At 33.3% G+C, this 13,350-nt stretch overlaps 1 protein-coding gene across 1 annotated transcript in view; it reads left to right on the top strand.

Moving 5' to 3' along the window:
• The window catches only part of LOC105208478 (uncharacterized), a 105,880-nt gene that overhangs the window by 74,761 nt on the left and 17,769 nt on the right, over positions 1-13,350 (top strand). Inside the window, exons 6-8 of the mRNA XM_011178348.3 lie at positions 4,596-4,775; positions 11,368-11,507; positions 11,660-11,867. Of these exons, the coding sequence (XP_011176650.2) occupies positions 4,596-4,775; positions 11,368-11,507; positions 11,660-11,867 (528 nt within the window). The remainder of the gene's footprint in view (positions 1-4,595; positions 4,776-11,367; positions 11,508-11,659; positions 11,868-13,350) is intronic.

The following is a 13,350-nucleotide window of genomic DNA, read 5'->3' as shown; positions in this document are numbered from 1 at the left end:
ACGCTGATTGAGATCAATTTACTATACAAAATAAAAATCTACATTCCTTTATAATTGAACTTCAATCGACTTGAAAATGAAATGCAATTTTGCGACAAAAACCGAATTTGTTATTACATACATATACGTTCTTTGCGAGTTGTTGTTCACACACACGACGGTAGCTAAGAAAATACCAATCAGCTGATGAAACTTACCAACTTCTTATGAAAAGCAAAAAACAAAAATGTATAACAGCTGAATAGCCGGCAGTGTGAAGGGCAAAAGCTGGTTTCTCAATCAAAATTTTAATTGATCAATTAATTTGGCTGTGTGAAAAGGCTATATATACTATATATATATATTGTTGATCCCAATCAATTTTTGTGGAATCTGTAGTCATCTTGACAGCTCTGAGACAGGTTACATGGAAGCCGATTAATTTTGAAGAACAACGGCGGACAGTTTCGACTGTTTTGAAAAAATGCAATATTCATACAGATTTTGTGGGACCCAGCCGATCAAAAATCTCTCAGATACATATATATACAGATGAACTTCCATTACTCGAACTCTTGAATTGATGATAGAAGCCAAAATTTAACATCCGTAACTCGGAAGTCTCTTTAACTCGCTTTAACTCGAAGTTTTTTTTTGTATTATGGCGATTTGAGTTAGCTAAGTTCAACTGTAGTTCCATCTGTAATTAAGGTGATAGACCTCCGATGGATATGAATAAATAACTGTTATTCTCTTGTGCACAGCTTTGAGGATGGTTATTTAAGGAAATTTTGTGGATTTTTTTCTTAATTTTCAAAAGTTCATTATAACCTAAAATTTAGCTATGTAAGTTGTAATACGAATAATTGTTGTAATAATTTTATTACCCTGATATATTCATATGTACATATTTTCAACAGCCATAAAATACTATTCATAAAGCATTCAAAAGTATTTCACAAATTTTACAATTTCATTGCACATGCAATAAAATAAATTACACCAAAAAACATATACTTACCTATACATACATACATATGTTCGGATATTAATTCAACAAATATTATTGCAAGCATTGTCATAAAATCAGCAGTAAATGCGTGGAATAAATAAATTATAATCAGCAATCCCTTCACGGACAATTGTGTGTGTATTGCACTTACTTATGAATTTATATAGCACATAAGTACACTCATATATAGATCTGTACTCATAAATATGCACATTGAGCATTCATGCTAAATGAACGGAAGTCAGAATTATTTATGCGATTTTCCTGTGGAAATTATTTATGAAAATTGCAAACATACTGTACTTGACCGCGAGAATTAAAAGCATAAATACATACATATGTATGCAGGCGGAAGCAAATATATATGTTCATACATAAAAGCACCCACACATGCAATAAACTTAACAAAATAAAACGTATGGCAGATTAAAATGTTGTGAAATATTAAATGCGCCATGTTGCAATGATAATATATTCATATATATTATACATAAATATATGCATATTAAACTGCCTGCGTCGGCATTACGCATTACTTCCTACATGACGGGCATCTGTCGCTGATGAGCATTGAAGCTGGCAGCTTGTAAACATATCCTGTATTATTGAAAGCGCAGGATATTCAAGGAAATAATATGTTTTATATATTATTTATTTAAATTTGCAGTGCACAAGCCAGTAAATGTGCATTATGCATATTTTGTAGTAGAGTAGTAGCAGAAAGCGAAAGCTTTACGAGTATTTGTCTGCAATTTAAGTGACTGGGTTTTAAGTACTTTAAATTGAACTGTAGGCAGCCTAAATATCACAAATAGGTCAGTGAAGATGATTTTTTTTTGCAAAAACAAAAATTTCCCTTAAGGGGATATTTTCAAATTGTTAATTTTTTTGCAATTTTTAATGCAAATAGCAGTGTTTAAGTTTTTTAAAGCATAAAAAATAAATTACCCTTGGGGGAAATTTTCTGTGACTACAATTTTTTAGTGTTTCTTAAGCATTTCTGTCATAAAAATATGATTTCCTGATGTCGGTACACTTTTTCATCAATAAAAATATTTAAAGTCTATTTATTAGCGCAGTTTTTCTTGCTTAAATTGAATTGTATGTAGCACAAAAATCACAATTAGGTCCGTAAAGATGATTTTTCAGCGAAAACAAAAATTTCCCATTAGGGGATATTTTGAAAATGTTAAAATATTTGCAATTTTTAATGCAAATAGCGGTGTTTAAGTATTCTACAGCATAAAAAATAAATTACCCTTTGGGGGAAATTTTTTATGTTAATAATTTTTTAGTGTTTTTTTACGCCAGTATTATATTACTGCCACAAAAATAGGATTTCCATATGTCGGCATATGTTTTCCTCAAAAAAAAAAAAAAAAAAATTAAGTGTTTTTATAAGCACTATGAGCTTAAGAATTTAATTCCACAATCATACAGTAGCAACTACCGATTTATTTTTTAAACGTGTAGTTAGCAAAAATTCACTTTCCATATAATATTCGCGCGACTGTCAGCACAGCTGTATTTGCACAGATATACTACACGTATATAGATATGTATGTATGTGTGTATTGTTGGCAACACGCGTTCGACTTTGCGTTTACAACATGTCTACTGTCTTTACAAATATATAAGTAGATGTTGTTGCTGTAACTGCCTTGTAGTTATTATTACTGGTTGTCATTGTTGCCGTGAGCACACTGCCATGGTCATTGCTGTTGTTTTAGCGCGCGCACTGTCATTTTCATGTTAGCATGCGATTTTATTGCGTGTCAACATGCAGAATGGCAGCATTCACATGGCACATTCCCTTTAAAACCCACCAATATTTTTTTGTTTTTGTTTTTGCTGCTTTCTTTAAATATTGGCATGCTGCTCTATGCTGTTGGAGCCACAACTAGCGCGCGCCACTATCAGCTGTTGTTGTTGTTGCTGCTTCAGTAATTGTTATAGTTGTTGGTGCGGTGGCGCACTGTCATGTCTGTTGGCGTACGCGCGCTGCAGCGAAACAAATGAGCGGCTTTTGTTGTTCCTGTCGGCAATGCCGTCGTCATCATCAACATTGTCATGGTTGTTGGGTGTATACATGTGTATAAAATTGTTATTGTCTTTTGACTGCTAACGCTGTTGGTGGCATTTCGTTGTTAGTGCTTGTTTTTGTTGCTGCTGCTGCTTCATACTTTAACGCCATTTAACCCCTTGTAACATGCGTGAATGCTATATTTTTCGGTTATGCAACAAAAGACTGACAACCGACAAAAAGTAGAAAAAATAAAATATAGTAAAACAGCGTTAAGAATACTCACAAAAATGTAACTGTAAATATAGATACACGTTTGTAGCTATTAAGCGTGTAAGTGCCCACATTTCACTGCTGTTTGTGGGTGTTGCATGACATACCGCATTGCCTTATTGTGGCGCGTATGTACTTTCCGCCAGCACCATACAAAGGAAATGAACAAAATGGAAATTCATGTCGTTGCTGATGTTGGTTTTAAAACAGAAATTTGTACAATTTACGCTTTGTTAAATAAATACGTAATACTTTGTTGAGCTATGTATTTCAGGACTTCGGGATATAACATTTAATTTAACAACATTAAAGCTTTAAAATACAATTTTAATTAATTTGTGTGAGTTAATGCAGTAAGAAAAGCATAATTCCGTATAATAACAGCAAAAGAAAAAAATTACCCCTAGGGAAATTTTTTATTTTGCTGTTATATTATTATCTTTTGCGTCTAAATATCAACAAAATGTCTAAATTTGTAAAATAAGGTCAATTTAAAAATTACCCTAAAGGGTATTTTTTTAGTGAAGCATTTATTTGATATGCTAGCTTATATAGTAGTCATGAGATTTAGTATTCACAAAATATTTTAGTTTCAAACGGAATTATGAAGAATAAATATTCTAAAAAGCCACTTTCTTTAAATTCATGTTCCAAAGTAATATTTATTCTCTATTCCTCAATACCTTCTTAAATCATATTCTTTAAGAAATTCTCCCCCTAAACAACCAAAGCATACCACTTCACAGATTCTGTGTGGCAGCCATAGTAGTGCTTCCACGAAAATACCCGCTAAATTATCAATTTTAAATACGCAGAAATTTTAGTAATTTAATATGGTTTATGAAAAATCATCCCCAGCTGCAAATGCATATAACGAGGCGTACAAACAAACTTCTATAAATGTACCCACATATTTAGTGTGGCAAGTAGTATCCGCTAGCAGTGAAAGCAATATCTCATCAGTCGTTTGTCTTCGTCAGCAACGCGTCCCCTACACACACATGTTTACATACATATATTAAAGACAAGTCTCAATGTCTACTATTACGCGCTTGTCTCATGCCTCACTGGCATAACCGAAAAACAGCAATATAAACTATGACCGAAAATGTGGTAAAACGACTGGTTGTTGCTGCTTGGTTGACTTACATGCGCGCCTTATTACTTACCATATACCACACTATATATTAAAGTATTTGCCGTTCTTAAACTTAAAGTTAAACACCCACATGTCTTTCATTTAAATTTAAATTTATGTTTACGCTTGTGCTAAATATTATGTGTGTTTTGTTTCTATTTCTTTTGCAGAGGGTATCGTATCGTATAGCATACCGAAAGGCGTACAACGTGGCATGGAAGTGGATTTGTCAGACAAGACTTATGATGGCTATGAGCAAGGTGATCGTTTTGTTGATGGATTGGGCCAACTGGTGGATGGTCAAAAGGGCAAGGATAATTTTCGCACTGACATACATGGATTTGGCAAAGGTGAGTTTGTTGTTTTAGATCAAGTAATGAGTTAAATAACAAATGAGAAAGGTAGATTTAGTTAAATGTTAGAGCATTTCAAAAGTACTTACATTTTAAAACAGTTTTAGGGAATTCTAAGCATATTTACATTTGAATTGCTCAAAAATAATACGATTAGAAAATAACCCGTTTTGGGAAATTTTTATTTGTGAATTAAAATTTGCTATATGGACGAATTTACATAGACCTTTGTATTTTATGACGTTTCGTATTTAAAATTTTATGTTTTGAAAATTTCCCTTGGGGGGTAATTATTATTTTTATGTGCTAAAGGCAGTCACTGTGTCCTTGAAGCTAAATTTTTATATATAGCTCAAAAATAATACGATTAGAAAATAACCCGTTTTGGGAAATTTTTATTTGTGGATAAAAATTTGCTATATGGACGAATTTACATAGATCTTAGTATTTTCTGACGTGTTGTGTTAAAAATTTATTGTTTTGAAAATTTCCCTTCGGGGGTAATTTTTATTTTCATATGCTAAAGGCAGTAACTATGTCCGTTAAACAAAATTTTTCTGTATAATAATGTTTGGTAAAATTTCCCTCGCGGTATTTTGTACTATTTTTGTGTGTTTTTAAAGGTTTTGATCAGCATTTACCTCTACATAGTATTTTCTTAATTTAACTCTTCGAAATATTTCATACTAGCTTTAACACAACTAGTTGTGCATCTACTAAACTTTTATTAAAGAAATTGGCCTTTCTCCATAACCTCTAAGCAATCACACTTTCTCAGCTTAATCTGCGAATTTCCCTTCACCAGTGAAGTCTGCACACAAAACTCAAATTAACTTAATTCAAGTGCATAAAAGCTGAAATACTTGAATAAATGAAATTGCACAAAGTTTGATGGAAACTGCTTACCTTAACCCAAATGTAATAATAAAAGCAACACCAGCAAACTAAAGCGCACAAATGCTAAATAAGCAACTACTATGAGACTTAAATTAAATAAATGGGTGATATACATGCATGTGTATGTATGTGTGCAACTAAGGCGAAAAACTGCTGATGCATTGCATATTTCTACGTAGCTTTTGGTAAATGTTGCCGCACATTTCACTTTTCTTTCGCACAAATTCATCAATTTTGGTTGCTTGTAGGACTATGTATGTACGTATATAAGAATTTATGTGTGTTTATATGTATATATATGTGTATTTGAGTAAGTATTTGTTTGCCTAAGAAATTCTGAAGGTTGCAGAAAATTGAAAGCATATTCATTGTAGCCAAAAAGCAGTTAAATGCAAATGGTTTTAGGGAGCGCAGACAGTTTAACAGTTATGAAAAGCGTATATATACATGCATACATACTTCATTAAAACTGATTAGTATCAAATAATTACAAAAGTTTAGCATAAGTTTAATGGAACTTTTTCGTGTCCATTTGCAATTCCTCTGCCTGTCCTTTGACAAACTCACTGTTGTGTAGATGTGTGTATGTATGTGAATTCGCTTGGTAGCAAAGTCAAAATTGCTCATACACTATCGCTCAATCGCTTGCGCTGTAATGGCATTGCGCCGGATATGATGTATGTATGTATATATATATTGCGACATTTAACCCGCCACTGACTGCCATTTGTTTTGCCAAAGAATATTTCGAATGCATTACAACAAAACGTATGGCCCAGCAGAACAATGCAGGAGAGTTAGTGCTATATATTATGCCTTCGACATTACGGAGTAGGCGCGAGCACTGAGAGATGCCAGTGAATTGTTGACTAAATTAAAAACTTTCACCAAACAAATAAATAATTTCCTCATCAATGAACAAAATAAATAAGTTTTTTAGTACGTGTCAAGCGGAATTTATATATACAAACAGCAATATATATGTATTTAAGCATATTTAGAACAATATTTGTGCGAAGGTATAATTTGCAAGCAGTCTTCAGTAGTAAGGAGACAATAAAGCGCAGATAAAGAGTACTGTAAAATATACTCAGCATGCATATTTCGATAATTTATGGCAACACTGGCATTCAATTGCAAGCGTATAACAGCAACAACATTCTCTATCTATATAAGCATAAAATAAACTACCACTTTCTCCATACTGCCACAACTACTACGCCTGCAACTTGGCTTGCGCCACCAATAGTCGACTCTTCCGCCAATGCGTGCTTTCCTTCACTCCACAACAACAAATATAGTATACTACTGTCATTATTGGTAGCTTGTTTACATGTCGTTTGCTCGCAGACAAACTCTCCTGAACACAATCGTCGCCGAAATCACATAAAAAGCAGCAGAAATAACCAAACTATGCGGAAATAAACTTCGCGCACATACCAATGCAAGCATATATTTATTTACATAGAAAACACCCATTTCTATATATTTATATTGATATGTTTGCTTCCGCATGCAAATAAATAAAATACCCTTGGCCAGTCGCCAATAATCGAAATTATTGAAAACTTTACATTTTAAGTAGAAAAGTTTCTCATTACTGCAGGATCCTGCAGCAGTTGGGGGCAGCCATTTTGCACACATACACATACATACATACATTTGCAAAAGTATTTGTAGTATGCGTTGTCGCTTCGTGGTCGTTGGCTTGCACAGAACTCTACTACTTATTGCCAATAATATGGGCAGAGATGTGAGACAAGGACTGCTAGTTTAAAGTGTAGACAGTCGCACACAGATACATACAGACACATAAAATCACTAAGGAACACCAGCAGACAGACAATAATACTAACTTACAGCTGTCTGTACAAATTGAGACGACGGCTGGTAGACCAAAATGTTTTAAGGTACGTAGTGGCTACGTAGTGCCAAGAGCGAACTCATAAACTCTGCTCATTTGATTGCAAAGGCGATTTGCCGCGCTGACTGGCTGAGCGTGGTGAGAGAGTGTAAGTGAGTAAAAGCTTAAATAAACTTCCGTGTTTCCGTTGCTAACTTTAATGCAAATAAAGTTGTTTAAAGTTTGCGAAAATTCAACTCGAAAGATGGAATGGTTGATTTTTTGGTATTTTGAGAGAAGCTGCAGACAGCGTCGTTTATTTTGGCTACGTCAATAACACCAACCCCAAAAATTATTAATATTTAGTTGAGGTCGAACATCTTACCTACCTCCAGTAGTCTAGTGTTACAGTACAAGAGTTCAGATCAGAGAAAAACAAGAGCTCTTTGATCAGATGGTTCACTGATTCTACGTACATAAGTATCCACACATACGTCGAATTAGTTAGATGGAAGGGACTACAAGGGAAGAACGGAATCATTATTTTTGTTCAATGCCTCCCATTATCAACCGTCCAATTCGACAACGAGAGTTGGGTCCACGCAATCGGAACGAACCCGTCTTATAATACGTCCAAGTATAGAAAACTCGACAGCAATCCTTAAAGTTATTTGCGGAATGTTTTCTACCGCTATAATAACAATAACCAGGTATCAGGTCAACTTGTCTTGCTGTCATAGTATCTAATATAGGACCTATATAATAGTTTAGGTTTCGAGCTATGTAAGACCTGTGACCGAGTAGAGAATAGTTATACGTAATAAGAATTTAGAGTTGTAGCAATGCTTATAATACTAGGCTATGTCATCAAAATACTAAATAGGAAGATCCAGTTCTCAACTGAATGACCACAGTTCAGGATTTCCGTCCGAGACTATGGAAAATACTGAAGGCTTTCCTCTTTTAGGCCTCTGGTAACCGCCTAGTTGTAATAACATATATTTGTATTAACCCCAAATTCAAATGTGACTAAAAGCATAGTTCATCGGTACCGAGAACTTTACAAAACCTGAATATAACTGTATATCAGAAGGGTCTCATACTTCAAAATGGCTTAGAATCCGTTAGAGGGGGCAGCACTTCGGTATCATAAGTTGGTAGGCCTAAAATAACCTCATAAGGCTTGGTGTACTAGAAACCTAGAATATGTTTTGCCAAAGCGTGGTTAAATAGCCCAGTTCTACAGTCGTTACTTTCTTAAGGAAAGGAAAACATAGGATATTTTACAATCCAATTAGTAAAATAGTTAGCATACCTCAAGAAGTGGCATCATTCTGCAGATTATAACTTCATACACAATTAAATAACAAACAAACCAAAAGTTCCACAACTGCTCAATTTCCAGCAAAAAAATTAAATCCAAACGCTTAACGCTTTAAGCTCAATAGCACAGTAACTGCGAACCCACAACTGGTATGCCGTACAGTGCAGTGTTGGCTTCAATGAACACAATGAAGTTAAGAATTTTTGGCGAACAAGCATTCTTGCGCCAATACACATTGAACTAAAGAGAGAGGGGCGCTGAAGGCGACTGCATGTTCGCATAATTTGTCCATTTTATGCGACCACAATCAGTGAGAGATGGCTGTGCTGCCACAGCCACCGGAAAGCTAAATGCCAATTCTGCCATGTGCCACAACTGCCTGCCGCATGCCGCAAGCAAAGACCGTCCGTCCATTCGTATGAATCGAACAAAAGACGCTTAAGCAAAAGTATGGCTGTAGGAAGCCGCATGGCATGCATTCTATGGCTGAATATTGAATTCTCCACTATTGATTTTCAATGAGAGACGCCGATTCGTTGTTATTATTATTATTGTTTTCTTTACGATTTTTTTTAGCTTTATTTGGCGCGCCAAGACGCGTTTATCAATAATTTGAATGCGACTATTTTTACTGTTGCTTATATACAGTGACGTCCACCCCGTCACGAATTGTTTGTTTTTGTTTTTGTATTTTTTCTTTGCTCCCCTTTTTATTAGCAAATACGCGGTATTTCCCCAATGTGGTACCCCGAAAAATTTTATTTCTTTTCTTCTGACTTTGCGACTTCACTTGTGTGACTGTCTGTTTGTATTTATAGATTTGTTGGTGTGCGCTTGATTTTTGGGGGGATTACATAAAAAAATATTTCCTTACGCGCCAACTTGTTCAGCGGTTCGAAAGTTATTATTGTTTCATGCAAGCGGACGAATAGTTTATTTATTTATTTATATTTTTTGGGGGAGCTCGCTTGTGAAGGATTTTCTATATAGCAGCAGTCCTACTATAATTTTTATGCGCTCAGTGGCGAGTACCGAGCTTTTCCATGCACACAAATCCATCACAATAGTCAAATTTCCTCTGCAGCGCATGTAACTCGGTACGCTCGTTATTATTATGCCTTGGCGCGTAAAAGTATGCAACGTTTTTATTACTTATTTGTTATGCTACCACATTTTTCGAAAATCATTGCTCTCAACCCCCAAAATATTTCAGTATTCCGCACTCTTGCTTTGTTCGTAGCACGAATCTTCACTGCTTTCTCTACTCTGTTGACTCTTAAGGCAAGCACTAACAGCAAAATACCTGGTGTCCTCACTGCCACTACACACACTTTTGTCGTCCGAAATTTAAGTTGTTGCCTCCGCCTAGTTAAATAAAGCTCGTTACACCCTTGTGTGTGTAAACAAGCAAGCAAGAAAGGTTTAAATGTCGTGACGCACTCGTCGTTTAGTAGCAGGCGTGTGCTAGCTATTTTCGTACGTACCCCAACCCACTGGCTTTTGGCTAACAAAAACTTCATTTATTCTCGTTTGACAGTTTGTTGCCATAGCCCCTTTGTTTGCTCCAGTTATTTAAGATTCCCCCGTTGCTGCTGCCGTGCACTTTGGTGGAAGGCAAATTATTTTCAGCTGTTCAGGCCCCTACTGTCGTGCTACTTTGCTTTTACCTATGCATATTTGTTTTTGTTTTGAATTTTACGTCGCGTCTAATGAGCGAGTAAGCAACGGTGCGTAACACAGGTGAGCCAACTGACAGCGCTTGTCGGTTGTGGGGGGGTGGTGGTGCAATGGTATTTTAGCCATAATATTTAACATGTGCTGGAATTTATGATTTCATTGAAAGTCATTGCCGCCAGCGGGTGGTTGGTACAATACCTTGTGCCGTTTGATGTAAAAATATTTAACCTCCTTTCTTGTTTTATTACAACACCAAGAAACAAAAAAACACAAAAGCAATAACAGCTTTCTTGTGTAATAATTCTTGGCGGCTGGCAGATTTCATGCACAAAATCCTTTGTTTGGAAGGCAAGTCGAGTATTAAATAATATTTTTAGCTCCAAATTTGAGGAATTTGCCGGGAGCGATTTGAGGCAGTTAATGAAAATTTATAGAACTTTAATTGCTGAAATTTTATGAATTCGTATTTTTGAAACCTAAAGTATATCGAAAATTGTTGAAATGTACAAAATATATGTTTAAAATCATTTAAAGATGTTCTCTTAAGCTTGCATGATTTTTCATAAAAGCTTAATGAAAGCTTCACGAAAACATCATCTCTATAAAGAATATATATATATTTCATATCATTTAAAGATGTTCTCTTAAGCTTGCATGAGCTTTTATTTTTATGAAAAGCGTAATGAAAGCTCCCAAATAGAAATTTGGCCGAAAGCTTCTTCTCTATTAATCTTAACGTTTCTAAAATCAGGTAGACTAGTAAAAAATAAATTTTCCAAAACTTTTAGTTATCTTTATTTTGAAAAATATTAATATTTAATGCTTTTCTTATTTTTTTCTAATTCCAGGCTACGAATGGATTGGCTGGCGCAATGATACACCCGATTTGAATGGCAAACCAGTTGAAATCGTTTTCGAATTCGATACAGTGCGAAATTTTAGTGCAATAATATTGCATACAAATAATATGTTCACCAAGGATGTGCAGGTAAGCGAAGCTACTAAGCATAATTTAACTTAAAATTTTAAATTTAAACAAAATTAAAGATTTTCTTAGTACTAAATTATCTAAATTTTATCACTTCTATCGCACTAAAATAAAAAAACTAATTCCATTCCATTATTTATACACAATGAAAGGTATTCGTGCGCGCTAAAGTCTTCTTTAGTATTGGTGGACGTCACTTCTCTGGCGAACCGGTGCAATTCTCTTATATGCCAGACACCGTAATGGATCACGCGCGCGATGTCACTATCAAATTACATCATCGCGTTGGTAGATATTTGAAAATCAATTTATATTTTGCTGTGAAATGGATTATGCTGTCGGAAATTTCATTTGTATCGGGTGAGTAGTTGAGCATATACAAATTGAATATATAATAAATAAAATAAAATAATTTTAAATCAAATAAATAAAATAAAATAAAACGAAATGAAATAAAATAAAATAAAATAAAATAAAATAAAATAAAATAAAATAAAATAAAATAAAATAAAATAAAATAAAATAAAATAAAATAAAATAAAATAAAATAAAATAAAATAAAATAAAATAAAATAAAATAAAATAAAATGAAATCAAATAAATAAAATAAAATAAAATAAATAAAATAAAATCAAATCAAATCAAATCAAATAAATAAAATAAAATAAAATAAAATAAAATAAAATAAAATAAAATAAAATAAAATAAAATAAAATAAAATAAAATAAAATAAAATAAAATAAAATAAAATAAAATAAAATAAAATAAAATAAAATAAAAAAAAATTATTAAAAAATAAAAAATAAAATAAAATAAAATAAAATAAAATAAAATACAATACAATAAAATAATATAAATAAAATAAAATAAAATAAAATAAAATAAAATAAAATAAAATGAAATCAAATAAATAAAATAAAATAAAATAAATAAAATAAAATCAAATCAAATCAAATCAAATAAATAAAATAAAATAAAATAAAATAAAATAAAATAAAATAAAATAAAATAAAATAAAATAAAATAAAATTAAATAATGTTTTATAATATAATATTATATAATATAATATTATATAATATAAAATAAAATATGTAGTTCTGCCGTTAAACAGAATTGGAACTTTGGGGTAATTTTATTTTTTTAGCACAACGTAATAGTAATAGGAATATAAAGAGAAATTCTTATTCTTATTTTAAAGATTTTTTCGAAATATCAATAAAAAGCGGATATGTTAATAAGAAAACTGTGCAATATAAAACTTATCACCAAATCCCAGCGCAGCTTGTTGCATTCACAAACCCAAACTAATAAATGTTTGCAATCGCCTACAATAAAGTATACCACAATTTCCCGCAAGTGTTGTGCATGCAAATAACGAATGCTTTTTGCAAGCAATGCACACACATATACATGAACACAAATGCTCACTCACTCTCGCGGACGCTTGGCAATACTCAAGCGGTAAGCGCCTTTGTGTTACTGCAATTGAAATCTGCTTTGGTCGAAATTTGGCATGCATGCAACATACGATTTTTGCTCTTGCTACATGGTGCAACTTATGCACCCGCAACACCAACAACAACAAAGTGTGTAAAACTCAATAAGTCGGACGCCTGTTGTAGACTACAAAAGCCAAATGGCGTGCATGCACACAAGTGTACACACATTAGTTGCATTATTAGTGTGAGTAAAAGCTTGTCAAGGGGTTACTTCTGCTGCTAGCAACATTTTTCCTCTGAAATTTCCGCCCACCCAGAGATTGAGGTAAAAGAGAGCAGCAACAACAACACAAGCGGAAAATAACGCTTGCACGTATTTGGATTTTTTTTCGGCATACATACT

This window comes from Zeugodacus cucurbitae, chromosome 3, assembly GCF_028554725.1.
Source record: "Zeugodacus cucurbitae isolate PBARC_wt_2022May chromosome 3, idZeuCucr1.2, whole genome shotgun sequence".
In the NCBI taxonomy this organism is placed as follows: Eukaryota; Metazoa; Arthropoda; class Insecta; order Diptera; family Tephritidae; genus Zeugodacus; species Zeugodacus cucurbitae.
Note: the sequence above shows the minus strand (reverse complement) of the source record. Positions and strands in the feature narration are given on the sequence as shown.